Source organism: Chenopodium quinoa, unplaced genomic scaffold, assembly GCF_001683475.1.
Source record: "Chenopodium quinoa cultivar QQ74 unplaced genomic scaffold, ASM168347v1, whole genome shotgun sequence".
In the NCBI taxonomy this organism is placed as follows: Eukaryota; Viridiplantae; Streptophyta; class Magnoliopsida; order Caryophyllales; family Amaranthaceae; genus Chenopodium; species Chenopodium quinoa.
The window spans coordinates 80,004-102,199 of record NW_018743487.1 but is presented as its reverse complement, the minus strand read 5'-3'; the positions used below and the strand labels follow the sequence as shown (position 1 = coordinate 102,199).

Genomic DNA, 22,196 nt, shown 5'->3' with positions numbered 1-22,196 from the left:
TATTAAGGTGAATCTAACTAGATTTCACATATATATTTGACCTTACGGTTAAATCACAAAAGATTGTCAAAAAAGATTATGTAATTAAATAGTGTCAAATTAAAGTCTTTATGGTGCAATAAAAGAAAAACAAAGGAAGTATATCAAATGTACAATATCTTTAATAGACTGGTTCACACTTATTTATTGTGAACCAATAATATTAGAGACACTATGGTTGTTTTATTACAAAAATTAAAAAAAAAATGGTCACTATATTAAAATAAAGGTTATTATGTTGGAATAAAAGTCATTGTGCCATCATAAAAGCTAGAGGGGGTTATTATTTTATTTTATATATGAATAATACAAGTTAATTTTTAAAACTAGGGTCACTATGCTCAACATAACATTGTACTTTAGGTTCATAACAATAATAAAAGTCACACAAGTTTTAATAAATGCTGCTATGTTAAAAATAAGGTTAATATATTAAAATTATGATATGTAGTATGTTCCATATAAAGTCAGCTGCGTGCGTATAAGTCTCGGGTTCACAATGATATTTTTGTGGATTAGCTCCACGCAAGTTTTTTCCTATCAGTTGAGCAAAAAGATCCTTGCCTTGATGGATAAAGGGGTTACATGCAATGAAAAAAATGAGGTTATTCTTTTAGTATATAAGGTGGGATTTTTCTTTTAATAGGAATAAAAAAAAAGGGAAAGAGGTTGCTCAAATGTTCGAACAAATGGGTCAATTTTTTTATTTTATTTTTTTTAATTAATTGATAAAATTAGGTATTAATGATAAAAACACGCATAGATCAGTGTAATTAGTGTGTTTTTGTCATGATTTTTTGAATTTACACAATTTTCAAGAGTGTTTTTAATTCTTACATGTAGCCCTAAGGGCTATGTATAACATGTTCCTATATATAATACTAATTGATAGATAAAATATACTCCGTAATAACATTGATCTAAAACAAAAATTAATGCTTGAATTCATATATTAATTATTAAATAATTAAGGATTTTGGCCAGCTAAATAATTGAGTGAATAATATCGAGAAGAAACATCATAACATAGGCTAACTGCCTTAGTCAAATCACAGATCACACAGATTAAAATGAAATTCAAAAATAGAAGTTTTAATGTCGGCAACTATCATGCATCGATCTTGTATCACTCCACGAGCGTTTAACTTGACGATAATGACTCGAACAAATTAAACATGGATATATTAATTTCTGGTCTTTATATTTAAATTAAAAGTTGGGTACGTATTATTATTATTATTATTATTATTATTATTATTATTATTATTATTATTATTATTATTATTATTATTATTATCAAAAACCAACAATGTCAATCAATTTAGAAGAAATTGGTGGGGAGCCGAGATACAATTTAGGTCTCCACCCCTCTAGTTATAGCAAATCCGATCCTGTTAGTTTTAGCGAACGCCTGAATCCGCTTCAACAGCGCAATAACATCCTTCCCTAATTCCCCCACGAAGAAAAGAAGAAAGAAAGAAAACCATAGCCAAATAGGTAATAGACATGCAACCTGCCCCATCCTTCTCTAGCTTCCAAAAATTGAAATGATCCCGACAAAACCAATAATTATTGATTCCGACAAAAGACAATTGACACCCTATCATTTCAATTTATTTTTGTTAGCACTAAACAGTTAACAGTATAAGATATTAAGAAAGGCAAGAACCACATTGAAATGATAGGGTGCAAAATCTCTTTTGTCTGGATCAATTTGTACTGGTTTCCGCCTCCACCATTGCCGGTTTACTGTGGGATGATGTAATAATTTCTGCCGTTTAGCATTATTTCACCATCGATCCTACTCATTTACACGCTAGGTATAACATCCGTTCTCTTATTTTCTTTCCATTGCTTTTATTTATTTATTTATTTAGGGCATTTAATTTTAACAGAATTTGGTTAAGAAATATAGAATTGTGATTTGCTAATAATCGAATTTTTATTGTGGGAATTAGAAATCATGAGTTTATTACCGGGTTTCAAATCGAATAGGGTATTAAATTGGTGAATTGTGTAGCCATGATTACCAAAGTAACCACCTTCGTAGCGTAGGGAAGTTGAAATTATAAGAGAAATCTTGAGATGCACCAATTTCAATTTCTTGTTAATTATTTGTGGCTGTTTTAATTTGAGTTAATTCTTGGTATTTTAATCAACAGTTGGTAGAAGTTTTGAATAAGTATTTAGTTGTGCAATGGATCCCTCTATCATGAAGCAACTCAAAGAGGATGAGGTATTTAATCCTCTATTGCCGATGTTTTCTAAGTACTTGTATATTACTTTGTGTTGTAAATTTCTAAGTATGTTTTGGTTGCCTTAGAGATGTGCCAGTCTTGGCAGTTATTTTTGCTTATCTGATCCGTCAACAACCCCTCACTTTAACATTTTTCAAAAGATTTCAATTGAATAATGCAAATGAAGTAAGTAGTAAAATATGGATGGTATATATTACTATGTATTATGAATTTTTTTGACGGGAACTATGTATTATGAAATTCAAGCAAAGTAAATTTGGTGAAAACTGAAAAATTATTATTAAACTTAATTCATTGAAATTTTATTATTTTGTATTGAAATTCTAGCATAGTGCATTATTTTGTATTGAAAAAATATCCACTATTATTTAATTTTTATAGGGAAAAAAGTTTGTGACGCGCATCCATTATTATTTAATCAGGGGTAGCTCGAGCCCCTCGGGATACAATGTAGGTCGTTTGCCAGTGGTCACCAGATAAGAATGTTAGTTGTTAGCTTGTTGCTAATGCTAGCTAGGGCCTAGTCCCGACATGTTAAGTGATAGGATGAAACTAAGTTTTCACTGTACTACATTTACAATAACAAAAATGTGAACTACAATTGTGGTGGATGTAGAACAATAATTTAATTGAGCGTACAGAATAAAATTGATTTTAAAAGTGATAAGATTAAGTGTGACATGCAAGTCATGTTAAAGGTGAGTTTAATTTGTACACTTATGTGAGATTGCATTCTAATTATTCCTTAATTGAAATTTTCTTCCTGTAGGCCTGCTTGTATTTTTTTTAAAAGGCGGAATGAATATCTAGTTATTTTATAATGAACATATAATTGTTTAGTAAAGAACATATAATTGTTTTATAATATACATAAAACTGTTTTGTAAAGAACATTCAGTTTTATGTTCTTTTTTTTTTTTATATCTAAAGAAAATCTGTAATGTTAATAAAGAACATGATAATATAATGTAATGAATATTATTCAATCACCATACTCTAAAGACAAAAGTCAAAGAATATTTCAAAATAAACAATGAACATTATAACATTGTACTGACAATCAAAGAACATGGAGATAAAGAACATTATTTAACCATATGTTCTTTTCACTTTAGGTTTATGTTCCTACATTTTACTACTATTTTCTTTTCACTATATGTATATATATGTTCTTTACATTTAATAGTATGTTTTTTTTAACTGTAATTATATATTCATTATATTTCTATAATATGTTCATTCCGCTATTTTTTTTTTACTCAAACGTATACAGTATGCACCAATAAGGATGGTGCAAAAGCCTCCAGGATCAAGCTTTGTTTCTTAATATCCATTAAATTTTAAATTAACCAATCTTCTTTCTTTTACAACGACAATTATTCACATAATTAATTCAATAGACATTTTACTCAAACACTTATCAATTTATATGAAAAAAAGAAGTGTGTGATGAATAAGAGAATCATGGTGAAGAGAAGTGATTTACAAAGTCCAAAAAAAAATGTTGTAGATATGTAGATATGTCATATGTGCAATAGATACAGTTATGCGGAGAAAGTACTTTGAAAGTAAGACATTTATGATAATGTTTACCAACAAAATTGATGTGAGAACAAGTCCAACGTGAATATTATATAGTCATTGTGATATAATTTGAAGCTAGGGTGTGTGTTGGAATTGGAATATGTGCTTCAAATTGTTAATGCGTAATTAATAACACCTAGGGCATGCTTGGATTGAGAGTAATACATTAAGGGGGTAATAAAAGTCAAACTTTAAAAAACAAAAGTAATTAGAGGTGGTGTTGTGGCAGTCCTAATATTTACGATTGAAATAAGATAGTTGTGCCATTAGGAAATGAGAGATGGAGGCCGGAATTATTACTCTTATAATGAGGGTAATAGTTACCCACCCTCCCCCTAGTGTAACCATTGCCTCCAAAATGAGGGTATTAATTCCTGATCTTTCTTTACCTAATACCATACCATCACTACATAATTTTCTTACAGTCACATCATCACTATCTCCTTCTTCCCTATTTTCACATTCATTTTGCTTAGTTTGACTTTTATTACCCCCTTAATATATTACCCCCAATCCAAGCATGCCACTAATGTAAAGGAATTTGCTCTCCAAAGTGATTAGTTTGCCTTAGCGGACTCTTAAGAGTAGTGGGTTAATGCTAGGCATCATCATCATCATCATCGAATCATGTTCACCATGTTTAAATACAAAATTAGTTTCATCTCTACAACTATAATTTAAGCACATTCAAGCAAAGCATGCTCACAATGTTTTGATGTCAACCGACTGCAAATAGTAGCTCTACTAAACTCAGCTTACATACAATAATGCTTTGGATGATTTTTGACTCAAGATCAATTGAAACTATTCGACATGGCGTTATTTGGATGATTATTACGGACTATAGAGTTGTTGAGGGTAAAAATACCCCGTATACGTGGACCAATCCCACAGTGACACGTGGCCCAATTATGGGGTGACACGTGTCACCACGGGAAGATGCCACGCAATCCAGAGTTTTTAAGGTCTCAGGCCAATCCCATGGTGACACGTGGCCCAGCCATAGGGCGACACGTGTACCACGGGAAGATGCTTCTAAAAAAGAGCACGCCAAAAAGCCCTAACAACGTCAGGGCCCAAATTTTGAGAGATGACATTGAAAGCCGCAAAACGGCGCCCTTGGAGGGGCACGTGGCGATCGTTGATTGCGCAGCCAATCACGTCACGCAAGTCTAGGGTATAAACCCTAGAGGGGCACGAATCCCACCCCTATAAATACCCCAATCATTTATGATGAGGGGGGAATTTTTTTCGGACAATTGAAAACACAGAGCATTAAATAGCTCCAACTTCTCTCTACTTTCTCTCTCTAGCCCTTTTTCCGTTCTGATCACTGACTTGATCGTCAGAGGCGAATATTCCGTTGAACGGAATATTCGTGGTTTTGCAGGTGGGACCAACGTATTGCCAGCAAACGTGACCAGTATCCCAGGAGATTCAAAAAAGACCCGAAACATTTGGCGCCGTCTGTGGGGATACTCGTACGTTATGGCGATATACGGCCAGACACCTAATCCAGGCGAGGATGGACATGTAGAGGATATAATCCCTACGATCCGTACTAGTGATCCTCTAATAGCCACATTTGAAGAAGATGATGATCCTCTTGTTACTGCAGCCTCTCTTAAGGCCGCGCTTAACAAAATCAGAAAGGAAATTGAAAACGGAGCCTCTACCTCTAGGCAGCCGCCCAGGAGAGAGGAACAGAGGGCTCCAAGAAAGACACACAGCAAAACAATCCATGCAACGGACGCCGGAAATACTCCATTTCGGAGGCCGACTGGAAGGTCCCCGAGAGTACCGCGGACTAATTTATCTGACTTGTTGGTGAAAACGCAGTCGGCTGGGGGAGGGGTAGGCAGCCTCGTAGAGAAGAGCCTGAACCGCCCAGACGATGGAAGGACGCAAGAGAGTATCTTAGGCATAAGCAGCGGGAACGCGTTGCCCACTCGGACACAGCTTCAACCCCAACTATGCCAGATAATTTTTCAGATCACTCTCTCTCCCAACATACCAACATGGCCACCTCCAGTGGAAGTCAGGCAATTCGCACCCCAACTCCTATTCCAGTCTTCCATGCTCCAACTCCTATTCAGGCCCAATCACTGCAATATCAACCTCAGGGGTTCAATGGCTTGATGCAGCCAAACCCCCAGGCATACGTACAATATGGGCCATATGGGCAGGTGTACGGACAAGCTCCCTATCTGACTGGACCGTCCGTTCAACCGCAACCCATTGATTGGCAAATGCGCCTACTTACTCTGGGAGATAAGCCGCCCCCGTTTTTGAAAGATATCCTAAATGCCCCTCAGCCACCAAAGGTGAAAAGTGTACTTGTGGGAGCCTATGATGGCACGGGCAACCCAGAGGAGCACATCACCTCGTACAGGAACCTAATGTACTTGCAAAGTGTAGATGATGCTACGTGGTGCAAATGTTTCCCGGCCACTCTGAAGGGTGTGGCACAGGATTGGTTCAATAGCTTGCCGGCCGGTTGTATCAATTCTTAGTTTGCTGTTCGTGGGAAATTTTTCATACAACATACCACCTCGAAAGACTAGCCTTAACTTGGCGACAATCGTCCAAGAAAAAAATGAGGGCTTACGCTCGTACGTCCAACGATTTAACCAAGAAAAAGCCCAAATTCATAATCTGCCGGATGAAATGGCTTACTCTGAATTTCTCCGGGGATTAAGGCACAATGGTTTTAAATTTGACTTGGTAAGGAAAAAGATTCGGACATACGCAGGTGTTCTGCGGGAAGCCGAAGCTTATATTGAGGCGGCGGACTTTTGTTCGCTCACTAAAGCAGAAGCGCCGGCCAAGGGGGCTGAGAAAAAATCTTCTTAGAAAGACTCGGCCGGCCAAAAGAAAGTAGGAAAAAAGAGAAAAGAAGTCTGGGTGGTTGATGGCCAGCCGCAGAAAACCACGAAGGTCAAGGCGTACGAGCCCTAGTTTGAATTCAACAAGGATTGTTATTCTATTTTGATGGAAATCAAGGATAAGTTTGAGTTTGAGAAGCCACAGCCGCTGAGAGGCCCGGCTCAGTACAGGAACAAGAACAAGTATTGTCATTACCACAAGGACGTGGGACATGACACAAATGATTGTATCAACTTGAAGAGACTGCTGGACAAATTGGCGAGAAGGGCATGCTGAATTCATATGGGATGAAGTCCAAATTCACTTACACACGGACAAACAACACGTCCGAGCAAAGACAGAAGAATGATAAGAACAAAGACAAAGAGGATTATGGCAACATCACTGATTCGGGCTTTGTGGCCGTGATATCAGGAGGATTTGCCTCAGGAGGTCCCACTATGAGAGGGATCAAGCAGGATGCTCGGAACCTGGGAAAGGTGATGCAGATGGATTCAGTGAAGGCTGAACCCTTCCCCGAGGTAATTATCAGTGAGGCCGATCGGGGGGAGGTCAAAGCCTTGCACAATGATCCCATGGTATTCATTATGAAGATAGCCAATCTGAAGGTCGGACGAATATTAATAGACACGGGTAGCGCGGCTGATATCATCAGCCTGGCCGCCTTGAAAAATCTAAGCTTTCCAAAGGATGCTCTCCAAGACATCACTCACCCGTTGGTCGGATTTGGGGGGAATGTCATCCACCCGGTGGCCGGATAGATTTACCCGTCCGATTTGGGCAAAAAGGGGAGGGAAGAAATATGGTCGTCCGCTTCTTGGTTGTGACAGAGCTTACTGGCTATAATGTCATACTCGGCCGTCCTACGCTGAATGCAGCAAAAGCAGTCATTGTGCCTCACCTAATGCTGCTAAAGTTTGAGAGGACGGACGGGAAAATAGGTACAATCCAAGGAAGTCAGAAGATGGCAAAGGAATGTAATCAGTTGGCGGTTAAGCCTACAGCGCGCGGACCAAAATCGTCCGAGCCAAAAGAATAAGGAACCTTACTCCCAAGACACCAGGTCGGCCAGAAGCATAAGGCGGCCAAGATAGAGCAAGCATAGCAGCTAATGACTGTCAGTCGGCCAGAAGAGTTACGACCCCATTCGGCCGGCAGTCACCAGGATATAGTGCTCGACCCCGATCAACCAAATCGGACAGTTAGTGTGGGCACAATAGCTTTGGGTGTGTTTGGGGATGAGTTAATTCAATTATTGAGAGAGTTCAAGGATGTATTTGCATTTGAGATCGGCGAGATGCCAGGCATAAGTCCAGATCTGACTGTCCGCCAGAAGAAAAGAAATCATGGAGAGGAAAGGAATCAGGCGGCCGCAGCAGAAGTTAAGAAGCTTCTGGACGCCGGTTTCATTCGGCAATGCTTTTACCCAGAATGGGTGGCTAATGTGGTCCTTGTCAAAAAGCCGAATGGAACTTGGAGAATGTGCGTGGATTACACAGATCTAAACAAGGCATGCCCTAAGGATAGCTTTCCCCTGCCCAAAATCGACCGGCTGGTTGATTCGACGGCCGGGCATGCCCTGATGAGCTTTATGGACGCATACTCCGGATTCCATCAGATTCCGTTATGGGAAGAAGACCAGGAGAAAACGGCGTTCGTGATTGAGCAGGGGTTGTACTGTTACAGAGTCATGCCATTCGGCCTTAAGAATGCCCCAGCTACCTTTCAGCGACTTGTAAACACAGTCTTCATAGATCAGCTCGGCCGGAATATGGAGGCGTACATTGATGACATGATTGTCAAGTTAAAAGAGTCGGCCGACCATTTGACGGATCTAAGAGAAACATTTACCGAACTCAGGCGGCATAAGATGATGTTAAATCCAAAGAAATGTGTCTTTGGTGTTGAGTCCGGTAAATTTCTCGGATTTTTAATTGATCAACGTGGAATTGAGGCTAACCCTGAAAAAATCCAAGTTGTCTTGGACATGAAGTCACCAAGGACAATTAAAGAAGTCCAAAGATTGACCGGCTGTTTGGCCGCACTTGGTAGATTTCTGTCAAGATCAGGGGATAAGTGCCGCTATTTCTTTCAAACCATAAAAAAGAAAGCTATGTTTGAGTGGACAGAGGAAGCCGAGGAAGCATTCGTACAGCTAAAGGGCCACTTACATACATTGCCTCGGCTTGTCAGTCCACTTAAGAGCGAAAAGTTGTTCATCTATCTTGCTATCTGAGAGCACTCCTTAAGTGACGTCCTACTTGCTGAGCGGGACGGCCGCCAGATCCCTGTCTACTTTGTTAGCCACGTCCTACATAACGCTGAGCTAAGGTATCCCCCCATTGAAAAATTTGGCTTGGCATTGTACATGGCATCAAAAAAGCTGCGGCCATATTTCTTGGCACATTCAATTGTGGTCTACACAGACCAACCTTTGAAGAAACCATTTACAACGCTAGAGGCAAGCGGCCGTATGCTCAAATGGGCCTTGGAAATGAGAGGTTTTGATATTACATTTGAGCCAAGAAAAGCAATCAAGGGACAAGCCTTTGCTGATTTTTTAGCTGAAATGACTCGGCCGGATCTTCAGACGGCCGAAGATCATATCTGGAAAGTGTTCGTGGATGGCAGTGCGACAGCCACTGGTTGCGGTGCGGGTGTTATATGCCAGTGGTCCATACGAATCACGACCAAAAGTTCCACAGGAGAAACTCCTTTCTTCCTAGTATATGGTGCTGAGGCGGTCCTTCCCATTGAAATGTATGAGCCCACTCTTAGGGTGATGCTATATGATGAAGCGGCCAATTGGGAAGCCATGAAGACCGCTCTAGACTTCCTTCCTGAAGCTAGGGGCAATGCGGCGCTTAGGCATGAAATCTATCGTCTTCGGATGACCAGGGCATACAATTGCCGAGTGTCAAAGCGGTCGATAAAATTGGGAGATTTGGTCCTAAGGAAGATGGAAGCGGTCGGGCGACCAAATGAGGATGGCAAGCTGACCCCAAATTGGGAAGGGCCTTATCGAGTCAGGGAAGAGGTCAGAGATGGGACTTACCGTCTTGAAGCCATGAACGGCCGACCCATCCCGCGTACATGGAACACCGACAATCTGAAGAAATATTATGTTTAATTACTTAGCCAAAAAGCTGTGTATACAGCTAGGTCTGTTGACCGAGCAATGTAAGCCGTACGTCCATGACAATGTAATTTTGACAGATTAATGAAAAAGTCAAACATTGTTATAATCATTTTTCCATTTTATTAATGCTTATTTGTACAAGTCATAATTTATACGGATAGGCCGCGTGAAAGTTTCAAGTAGGTTACTTGCAACATAGCAACACGGTCGCAGAACAAAAATAAATTAAATAAAATAAGAATGGGCAGCTTGAGCCCAAAATTCGCACGAATGCGTCCGCCCTAAATTAATGCGGACGATAGGGGTAAGGTACCCTGTGAAACCCACATAGTGGGGCAAGGGCATACCGAGGCACTCCAGCCTAGCCGAACATGAAAATTTTAAGTTGAGATCACACTTGGAATTTCCTGAGTGCGTCCGAGCGATAGTTTCAATGGGAAAACTCAAATAAATCCCATCGAACGGCCAATTTATGTGTTGATTCGGCGTACCACCAAGTCCAAGGGCAATCATTATTATGATTTGATTAACTTGGTAAAAGTCATACCACCTAAGGTATAAATTCTACCAAGCCAATCGAATCACCCAAAGTATGGACTAGGCGAACGCCTAATAAAGGGGCATACCCCCCAATTGTACGCATATAGAAATGCAAAAAACTCGTTAAGTATAAAATAGGCAAAGTATGAAGCAAAATCGGAAGCCAAATCAATAAAAGGGCCACTCAAAAGGCGGTAAAATATCTTACATAAAAACCGCTCAAAAAGGCGGTTGAAAAAGTCAAGAAAACTATACATAAATAGAGCTTAAAAACATAGAAAGCTGAAAGTCAGGGGGCGGCCGGAGCAGAAGCTGAGTCTTGGAATGGGATGGGATCCTGAAGAGCTGCAGGAGAGGCGTCCTCAGCTGGTACCTCTTTGCTCTCCGCTTCACCATCATTGCCGTCCGCCACTTGATTTTCCTCATCCTCTGAGGTTGTTGGTGTGGCGTCCAGCTCAAGAGAAGGCTGGCTTGCTTTCTTAGCCTCCTCCCTGAGGCAGACGAAGTTGAGGCGCTTAGTGAAGCGCTCTTGAAAGTAGGCGGCCTCCCCATCCTCCACCATGAGCTCTAACGCCTCGAAGAAGAAACTCTTCAGCCTATCCTCAGCGTTCTGCTCAATGCGGACGACCTCGTCTGCGCTAGGGGCCCGAGGTGTTTGCAACTGGAGAGTCAAATCCTCAACGGACTTCTTTAAACTTTCCACCTCGGCCCTCAAAGTGTCCGACTCGTCCAAGGCCTCCTTTAAGTGTTTTGGGCCAAGGCCACATCACTTTGGAGCTTTTTGGAGGCCTCGAACCCTGCCCTCCAGCGTTCGCCGTCCAGTAGGGCTTGGTCCCTCTCTTGTCTCATGGAATCCCTGGCCAAGGACTCTTGCTTTAGGGCCTCGCCCAGCTTCACCAAATCCTCTGCCTGCCGCGCAGCTTTGTCGGACAGCGCATTGATTTGGGTCTCAAAATAGCGGCGCTGGATGGCCGCCTCCCCAGTAACAGCATCCTGGGTCTTTTGAATCTGGGCCCAAGCATGCTTCAGCCGCTCGTTCTCCTTGTCCTTCCATTCCAAGAAGGCATTCAACCGCAAGAAGAGCTGCGTACAGGGTAAATGTGTTAGCAAAATGAGCGAAAAATTGGCTAAGTGCATTTGAGGGAAAGATTTACTTCAGCGTTGCAATTGATCATGGGGCCGAGGAAGCCCTCATGAATTCCCCGCAGCTTGTCTCGCTGCTAGCAGGGACGGCCCGAGCCATGGCCTCCGGCATTGCCTTCCTGTCCGCTCCAGTAAGGGACTGGCCGGGCAGCTTCATTTGTAGCTCCTCTGCAATGTCTGTAGACAGACGCAAAGAGTAAAAAAAAAAATAGAAGAAAAGTTATTGGAACTGACCATCAGAGAAGCTTGGAGGAGTTGGGAGGTTGAAAGTGAATGACGGGGGCGGCATCGGCTCATTACTCTCCTCCCCCGTCGGCTCATTATGAGAAAGTATCACCCTAAAAAGCATATTGCAAAACAAAAATATATAATGATGATCGAATATTTCTAATAGAACGTAAATTTTTCGAGTGAATAATATAACACGTACAGTTATAATTCAGTGATGTTAAAAAAAGCTTTATTGGAAGTTTGTATTTATATAAGGAATTATGGAAGAAAAGGGGTCAATAAAATGAATTAAGAATGTGAGTAAATTGAATTGAAAGATGGAGAGAGAAGAGAAGGTTTAAAAAATTCAATTTGTGATTTAAAATAGAGGTTCAAAAAATTACTAGAAATAAAGGGGGAGATGAAGAGAAGTTCTTTGAAAAGATAAGGAAAAGGGATTAAGGAAAAAATTGATTATGAGGAAAGGTAAAAGGAAAGAAAGACATGTGACAACTTTGGTTTATGTTTTTAAATCTATGTATAGAGTACAAATAGAGGAGCCCCGATCTACAATAGGTGCGTGGAGTCTTAAAAAATGGATAGTTTTTAGGATTTTTTTTTTTTTTTTTTTTTTTTTTTTCAGAAAATACCTAATAAAATCCAAAATTTATGAGAAACTATCCAATGAAAAAAATGTTATAAGAAACTATCTAATAAAAGGTAAAGAGTTTTAAAAAATTACCTTTGGGTGAATTTTCAACTTTGACCAATAATTTTTCAATGTTTACCTACCATGAAACTTCCCCCGAAACCGCCCTTTTTAATTTGGGGTTGAGAGTGGTTTCAGCTTGGCGGTGGCAATTTAAAGTGGGGTGTGTTTGTTTTGGGGATAAAAGCAGGTGGCTTTTGAGGTATTTTGTGGGTCAACATCGAAAAACTAGGTCAGTGATGAAAATCCGGCCAAAGGTAAACTTAACGATTATATAAATATGAAGTAGGTTATAAATTTAATACTTTCATGAGTTATTACAACTCCATCTCCATAATTTGAAGTTTGCACAATACATAGCAAATATTCATGGACTAATTAGTCACTATATACATCAATGCATTAAACTCTTGAGCTAATATGGCTAAGCAAAGGTCTTGGATGGAAGAAATCCATGTTGAAGGGAAGCTTCCCATATTTTTTCAACATCGAAAATCTCATCACCGCATTCATTCACATTCCACCCTTCTAAAGCATGTACAATCCCTGCCACACGCCTCGCGCTAATCACACTTCTTGGCAGCCAGTTCTGCTTATATATGTGCATGCACACCCAAAACACAAGCAATTAAGATCTTCAATTGAGGAATTAATACTCAATTAAGATGATTAATTAATAATGGATTGTACAAACCTCACAAGAATGCAAGTTTCCGAATGATTTAGGAGCCACCAATGATGGTGTGTTGAGATAGAAGCAATCATTTCTTATTTTCTTGGGAGGGAACTGAGAGAAAGGAACAAATATAGTTCCCTTTGATGCCATAGACTGCTCGTCTTTTGTTAAATCTTCTCCGACTAACCATACCTGCATCACATTTTATATGTTAATTATCTATAATTATATAAGAGTAAAAATTATAAAAAGTTGATATTGTAAAAGTATTTTACGAGAAGAATCTATAAAACCCACACATGACTATATTTTTCTTTACGTATAAATAATCATAATATATGATCAAATTAAACAAGCGTGATGAATAGTGTAAAAGTTCAGTTGTTGTAATATTACTAGAACCGAGGATGCATGTGTTCGGAAACATATTTGGAGTCTGCATGCATGCTACCTTCTGATTATACACATTAGAAGATTGAAAGAGCAAAAGCATACCTTTTGATTAAAGCCATTTGTTATAAGAGCCAAATTGGAGCCATCTTCTGTTGTCAAAGACTTTTTAAGCTTCTCATATTCAATATTTCTAATGGTACTAACCTAAATATGATAAAAGCATAGGTTAATTTCATATACTTATATATTGAAATTCACCACATCAATAATGTAGATATCAATGGAGTACATGGCCATAAAAGGCACAAATTTACTACCTGGATGCCCTTGTGACATAGCGCCGAAACAATGGAACAAGCAACCTTCGACAGCCTACCCCTAAACATAACCTGGGAAGTTCCCACAGGAATGCTATTAAGCACCACCGCGACTACTAAGCTACTACCATCTACCACTTTTACTTTGAGCTTAGGGTGCTTTTCCAAGTAAATTTTGCCGTTTCTATTGAACTCTTCCTCCTGAGAAGTTAGTGGTCAGAAGATAAAACTTTTTTTTTTTAAATAAAATTGATTCATAAATAAAGTCATACGACATCTAAAATTGATTTATAAATAACCTGAGAAGTTAGTGATCAGAAGATAAAACTTAGCTATATATATTTCATTGTTTCAATAACATAACATTTCGTTGTTTTAATAACATAACATAAAATCAAAGAATAATAATCATAACTTAATTAATAACTTGCCTGATTTAAAAGTCCTAGGCTTACTACTTTGACTCCTTTCTCCTCTGCCTCTAGTATGGCTTCTTCAATCAACTTGTTTATAGCATCTCCCTTCGTTTGTAAGAGATACTACACCAAATATCCAATAATAAAAGGAAAAATTATCAAAAATAATACAACCTTTGATCCATTTTTAAAAATAAATTTTTGGATTATTTTGTAATAATACAACCTTTAGGAGGTGTTCATTTAAACTAGACAAAATCAAATTCTCGTTGGATTTTGAGGTTACGAAAGATTGTACTGTATTATTTCGTAAAACCCCCTAAAAGTTGTATTATTACAAAATAACATTTTATGTCACTCATAATATATGTTAGTTCCATTTTATGTCACTCATCATATAGAAATAATGTCTGGCTAAGTGAAAATAATTACTCACTTCTTTCTTAAAGCATGGCACAATCCATAATTTTGCCTTAAGCTTCTTAAATGTGTTTCTTTCGATGATGAATGTCCTACCATAGGCCCAAGCTATGAGCGCGTACCAGCATGTGAGAGGCCAGATTAGCCACATGTACCATTTGGAGTTCAAAGGGTTCGAGGCAAGTGAGGCAAACCCAAGCCGGAGATGGTAGACAGACTGCAGAGTTGTCAGATGCGTAAGGTGAACCACATCCGGAACATCTTCCGGCTTCTTCAGAGAACTTTCATAAACTATATCTGTTGATTCATCCATTGTTCCATAGATGTAATCATAGAATGGCATGAAAAGAGAGTAATTTGTCCTGAAACGGGTGTGATGCATAGAGTGATACCTGTAAAATCAGAAAATAGAGCCTTATTACTTTTATGCATTTTAAAATGGAAATTTATCAAAAAAAAGTCCTTTTAAATAGGTCTTTTTGTAGTAAAGGTCCTTTCATAAAAAAGGTGGATCCTTTTATCACACTTAGGTCGTGGAGAGGGTCTTTTGATCAGATTCAAACCATTGACTTTTTTTTTTTTTTTTTAATTTCTGGCCAAAAAAATTCATGTGTGTTGAATATGATCACTTAAATTATAAATCTTTTTTCCCCCTTCCCCACCTCAGCTGGTTCGGTTTGTCTTCAATTGCCACAATTTTAATGTGAGAGACTAGAATCGGAGTTTGATGATTTTTTTTCTTCACAAAATAGGGTTCACTACAAGAAAAAGGTCTAATTCTGACGGAAGGGTTCCGACGGACATGAAAATCCGTCGGAAAACACTTAATTTCCGTAGGAAATTTGCGACGAATTTAAAATTTTCGTCGTAAATTAAGTGTTTTCCGACGGATTTCATTCCGTAGGAAATTTCCGACGGAATGTTTGGCCGGAAATTAAAGCTTCCGACGGAATATAATTCCGTCGAAGAATTTCCGACGGAATATTATATGTTTTCGACATAATTTATTTAAAAAAAAAAAAAACCCAAACCCTAATTAAAAACGGCGCCCCCTCCCTCTTTATATTCTTATTTCTCTTTCTCTCTCCTCTCTTCTCACTCCACCTCTCTTCTCACTCACTCTCCTCTCCTCTCTTCCTCCCATCCCGCCTCTTCTTCTTCGCTCCTTATCACCTATTTCCCATTCTTTTTCAGTTTTTTCTTCTCATCCTTTTCCCCTTTCTTTTTCAGTTTTTTCTTCTCATCCTTTTCCCCTATACTCACGCATGAACATTGAACTCAAATGGGGTTTTAATTTTTTGTATAAATTAAGGTTTTTCATGTCAAATTTGACCATGAAAACTCTAGATCTAGAGTTTTCATGGTCAAATTTAACGTTTAAAACCCAAAAACACGCCAATTTCAGAGTTTTGTTGGTAAATTGCAAGGTATGTATTTTTTTTCTTATTTATTTTTGGTTTTTGCGATTTTTTTTTATTTTATGGTGATTTTGGATGAATTGCGATGATGGTGAACTCGTGGGCGGTGGCGGTGGACTCGTGGGTTAAGATCTGGCCGTGGTCTGGATCAGTTTAAGGGTGGTCAGTTTTAGGGTCGTGGTTTGGGTGGGTCTAGGTGCGTCTGGGTCAATTTAAGGGTGGGTGGCGGTGGTGGTGGTGGTCTGTAGTGGTAGTTGGTTAAGGTTTAGTGGTGGTGGTGATGTGGGTTTGGTTGGGGTTGACAGGGGATTTATGGGTGGTTGGAGGTGGTGATACGCCGTGTCGGTGGTGGCACGACGTATTTTTTTTTAATTTCCCAAAAATAGTTTCCGACGGAATTTCTGTTGAAAATTTCCGACCGAATTATATATAGGGTTCGTTTGCGTTAAGGTTGACGATGAAAAAATTAGGGCTTATTAAAGGGAAAAGGGAAAAAATGGATTTTTGTGCAAGGCATGTGAATTTTTTTTGTTGAAAAAAATAGTTAACTGTTGGAATCTGGTCTCTAAGGACCCTTGTCACAACCTAAGTGCAATAAAAGGGTCTTTTGTGTCACCATTACAACAAAAAAAACCTATTTAAAAGGACCTTTATGAAAAATAATTTTCCTTTTAAAATAGATCGAGAATTGTATTGTACAGTACATGTAAAGTTACTTACGAGGGAGTGTACATGAGATATTTCAGTGGAGGAATCATATCAAACACCCATTTCGGAGTGAACTCAAAGTTGCAATGACCCATGCTGTTCATAAAGTCGATGTAAGTGAGATACAACGCCACAGTAGCTATAGAGATAGTTCCCATGAATGTGGTTACCATCAATGGTAATCCAAGGATAAAATAATATGCTATGTGTTCAGCAAATGGATGAATCACAGCTGCAACCAAAAAAAAAATTGCTCTAGATTAAACACATATAATAATGATGAGTAACATATAACAAGGTCTAGTTGAATTAGTTACTCCACCTATTTCCAATTGATATAACAGTACGTACAACTCAACATTAATTAATCTTATTTTGATTCATATATGTATTTTCCAGGATGTTTGATCATTATGTACAATGATTATTTTGTGTTGACGACTTACCAGTATGGGGTTGAGATACAATAGAAGAATGGTGATGAGAGTGGTAGCGAGAGTAAAGGAAGTGATGGTGTAGAGCGCGATGTAACCAATAGTAGAGAAACTCAACAGGACCAATATGAATTATGAAAACTAGAAGGAGACCATCCATTCTCCATAAAGGCATGTTCTTTGCATCCTCTAGCACCCAATATGAAATATAGAATAAGATCCCATTAAACAGAATCTGGTCATCCCTGATTGTATAATTTACCACATACATAAAATAAACGTGTCACATGTATACAAAGAAAAGGGGGAAGAAAAAAAAAAAGGATTTTTTTGAAAATAACACCACAAATTTTACAAAAAATGGATTATAACACCACATAATCTCAAACTTTGACTATAACACGACAAAAAAAAAATCCAAAAATTGGATTTCACCACCTTCTAACTGAATTTTGGATGAAATCCATTAGTGGGACCCAAGATAGACACGTGGCAATAACACATTGGTTTAAAAAATAAAGGTAAAAAAAATTTAAAAAAAAGAAGAAAAACACCCTATAACCCTAACCCAGCCACTAGCCCACCACCGGCGGCCGCGACTCCACAGCCGGAGACTCCTACTGACGCCGGCAACCCTTCCTTTACCGGCGAAATCACCGGCCATCATCCCCACCCACCACATCCCCCCTCCCCCCCCGCGCAAATCCCACCAATCAATCCGTGCAAACCCTTACCACGAACCACCGAAAACCACCCATGTCGTCGCCTCACCGCAAAATCGACCCAGCTGGGGCTTCGAAAGTGGTTTTAGACCGGTTTGAAGGTGAAGCGGAAGTACAGGGGTGGTTTTTCGGGGAGGAAGCAAAGTGGCTGGGAGGTTTCGGCTGGGTTGGGTTAGGTTTCGGCTGACGGTGGTTCGGCGACGGTGTGGGCTGGGGTTTCGACTAGTTTAGGTTGGGGTTTCGATGGTGTGGTGACGGTATCGGAGGTTTTGGGGCAGGGTATGGTGACGACGGTGGTTCAGCGACGGTCTCGGAGCTTCGAGGGTTAGGTTTGGGTGACGGTGGTGGCTGGTTTAGGAATTTTTTTTTAAAAAAAAAAATTATTTTATTTAATCCAATAGATGAGTGACATGTGTTCAAAGTGAGCCCCACTAACGGATTCTTGGATGGAATTCGTTAGTAGGTGGTGAAATCAATTTTTTTTTTTATTTTTATGTGGTGTTATAATACAAATTCGAGAAAAGGTGGTGTTATAATCCATTTTTTTAAAATAGTGGTGTTATTTTCAAAAAAATCCAAAAAAAAATTAATACCTTCATTTCATATTATTTACAACGATTTAACATAAAGTAGAGAGGAAAAATGTCTAATCGTTGCAAGTAAAATGGGACAGAGAGAGTATATAAACATGTAACTGTCATTATTGATACTATTGCCAAGGAAAAACAAGCAACATGGATGTAAGTTGAGGATGATAAATTACGTTACCATTTGCTTTCCCTGTCAACTTGCTCAAAGTCGATACTCCTATCGACAATAAGGTTGTTGCCTTTTGCTGTTCGATATCGAGACAAACTTATCCATAGCTTCTGGTGAAGCATCCTCCATAGCATACAAAAGAACACAAAGAGATAGAATGGATTTCTCTCATCCGATCTCGCCAAGTACAAGTATATGCTATGAATAATCCCTGGTGCCACTAAAACATACTTCAACCCATACAATTAAATCAACTAGTTAGAGGTTATTTTTAACTGTCATTCGATCAGCAATCAGCATACATGAAATTTTATATTTGTAATGATGAAATTTTGTTGATTTAGACTTTTTGAACGAAGATGTAACATCCAGGAGTAGACGCCTTAGAAAAAGTCATACTCCTGGTAATACAGTATTAAAGTAAGTCAATATATTCTCCACTGTATGCCAAAATAAGGAAAACTCTTGGCGCATAGGCGCTATATATTTTGCAGTTGTAAATATTAACAATAGTATAAAATACCGGTAAATAGTACCATTGAATGGTGTAATGGTATAAATATTTTTTCTAATGGTACAAATAAATATGTAAATGTTGTATCAAATATTGTATTATACCATTGTGAGATATAATAGTACTACTAATACAACCTATAATCTAGTGGTACTATATACATGTACAATAGTAAAAAAAAAAAAAAAAGAGGAAAAAAAAAGCCTACAAATTACCATTATAGATGTCGAACTACTAATGTGTTTCCAAAACACAAAGGGCTTATGCGCCTAGATGCACTACTCTCAAAATAAGTCAATATATTCTCCACTGTATTAAAAATACAGTGGAAAGATCATGCCAAAATAAGTCATGCTCATGGTTTTAGAATATATTAGAAAAAGTCATCCCATTTACTAAAAACTAATACAACTTAGAAAAAGTCATATTTGTTCTTTTGAAAAAGGGGCATATCTTAGAAATTCAACAATTTTAATGATGACATAACTAAGAAAACCCTTTCAAATTTTATGTTCTCCATGGGTGAATGAAATGTATGCGAAATATATAGAATTTGAGATAAACTTATTCATCCTATATATATATGGGGAAATTAAATTTCTCATTTTCAAAAGTAAAATGTCAAGTTTTTTTTTTGTGTTGACAGAGGTTGTAGATGGGAAAAAGCCTGTTGGTTTATTTATTTATTTAGTCTTTACATATAAGAAGAAGAAATAAATTGCTTTCAAATACTACATCATATTTAGTGGTTCATTTGATAGTACTAAAAATATATGATTAAAACTATAAGAAAATTCAATGTTACATATTTCGTATTAAATAATTTTGCTTTAAATATTTTGAAATGAATATATATAAATATTAAAATTTGTAAACTGTGCATCGCACGAGTGCTATACTAGTACTATTAAGATTGTGAGATACAGTCCGACCAAGGCGACCAAATAGTCAAATACTATTTGGTTGCCACGTGTTCTTATTAGGTCATGCAAAATACTTCAATGTTGTAGAATTGCACAATATATATATATATATATATATATATATATATATATATATATATATATATATATATATATATATATATATATATCATGAATTTGTTAAAAATTTTAAAAAAATGAAACAAATACGCAATAAATAGCAATGACGAAGATATACTTGTAGTAAAATAGAGAGTACACCTTGAAGTTACCGAGAGGTTCCCACGGCCAGTGAGAAAAGATACCAGGAGTAGACGCCATACACTTTTATCTCTTACAACTTTAAACTAAGTAATTAGCACTCTCTCTTAAATTAATTAAAGCTACGACTTTATTACTATTATTATTATTATTCAAAGCCTATATATAAGCTACGTCCAACTTTATTATCATTCTCTCTTAACTTAATTATAGGAGGAGCCTGTAAGTAAGTGGCCCTACCCCTATCCCCGAGCGATTTGCTTGAGGCAACTAGCCAAGCTCTTCGTGGCGACACTCACACCAGATGTTTAATGAATATATCAATATATAATCTTAAAATAAGAAGAAAAAAAATATACGAGTAATTCCTTCGTTTTGATTTATTAAATCATGATTTTATGCTTGTCAATACATTACTTTGGCTATTAATATCTTTAATTATACTTTTGTAAAAATTATAAAAAAAATTAATATTCAACAAGTAGATATTAAGGTGAATCTAACTAGATTTCACATATATATTTGACCTTACGGTTAAATCACAAAAGATTGTCAAAAAAGATTATGTAATTAAATAGTGTCAAATTAAAGTCTTTATGGTGCAATAAAAGAAAAACAAAGGAAGTATATCAAATGTACAATATCTTTAATAGACTGGTTCACACTTATTTATTGTGAACCAATAATATTAGAGACACTATGGTTGTTTTATTACAAAAATTAAAAAAAAATGGTCACTATATTAAAATAAAGGTTATTATGTTGGAATAAAAGTCATTGTGCCATCATAAAAGCTAGAGGGGGTTATTATTTTATTTTATATATGAATAATACAAGTTAATTTTTAAAACTAGGGTCACTATGCTCAACATAACATTGTACTTTAGGTTCATAACAATAATAAAAGTCACACAAGTTTTAATAAATGCTGCTATGTTAAAAATAAGGTTAATATATTAAAATTATGATATGTAGTATGTTCCATATAAAGTCAGCTGCGTGCGTATAAGTCTCGGGTTCACAATGATATTTTTGTGGATTAGCTCCACGCAAGTTTTTTCCTATCAATTGAGCAAAAAGATCCTTGCCTTGATGGATAAAGGGGTTACATGCAATGAAAAAAATGAGGTTATTCTTTTAGTATATAAGGTGGGATTTTTCTTTTAATAGGAATAAAAAAAAAAGGGAAAGAGGTTGCTCAAATGTTCGAACAAATGGGTCAATTTTTTTATTTTATTTTTTTTAATTAATTGATAAAATTAGGTATTAATGATAAAAACACGCATAGATCAGTGTAATTAGTGTGTTTTTGTCATGATTTTTTGAATTTACACAATTTTCAAGAGTGTTTTTAATTCTTACATGTAGCCCTAAGGGCTATGTATAACATGTTCCTATATATAATACTAATTGATAGATAAAATATACTCCGTAATAACATTGATCTAAAACAAAAATTAATGCTTGAATTCATATATTAATTATTAAATAATTAAGGATTTTGGCCAGCTAAATAATTGAGTGAATAATATCGAGAAGAAACATCATAACATAGGCTAACTGCCTTAGTCAAATCACAGATCACACAGATTAAAATGAAATTCAAAAATAGAAGTTTTAATGTCGGCAACTATCATGCATCGATCTTGTATCACTCCACGAGCGTTTAACTTGACGATAATGACTCGAACAAATTAAACATGGATATATTAATTTCTGGTCTTTAT

At 37.3% G+C, this 22,196-nt stretch overlaps 1 protein-coding gene and 1 long non-coding RNA gene across 3 annotated transcripts; one reads left to right on the top strand and one right to left on the bottom strand.

The window, feature by feature from the left end:
• Positions 1-1,345: 1,345 nt before the first annotated feature.
• LOC110739446 lies at positions 1,346-14,968 on the top strand. Of its 2 annotated transcripts, XR_002514819.1 has the most exons (3): positions 1,346-1,859; positions 2,202-2,275; positions 14,832-14,968. It is a non-coding gene; the product is annotated as an uncharacterized LOC110739446 (long non-coding RNA). The 2 variants fall into 2 exon arrangements; XR_002514818.1 differs by lacking the exon at positions 14,832-14,968 and having other exon boundaries at positions 1,654-1,859; positions 2,202-2,276.
• On the bottom strand, positions 12,785-20,768 carry LOC110739445 (protein ECERIFERUM 1-like). The gene is made up of 10 exons (XM_021919902.1): positions 20,470-20,768; positions 18,781-19,001; positions 17,303-17,535; positions 16,869-17,088; positions 14,747-15,122; positions 14,326-14,433; positions 13,895-14,095; positions 13,680-13,781; positions 13,203-13,376; positions 12,785-13,097 (listed from the first exon to the last, which is right to left on the bottom strand). The coding sequence occupies exons 1-10, from the start codon at positions 20,527-20,529 to the stop codon at positions 12,933-12,935; spliced, it is 1,860 nt and encodes a 619-aa protein (XP_021775594.1). The 5' UTR covers positions 20,530-20,768; the 3' UTR covers positions 12,785-12,932.
• Between the last annotated feature and the right edge of the window lie 1,428 nt (positions 20,769-22,196).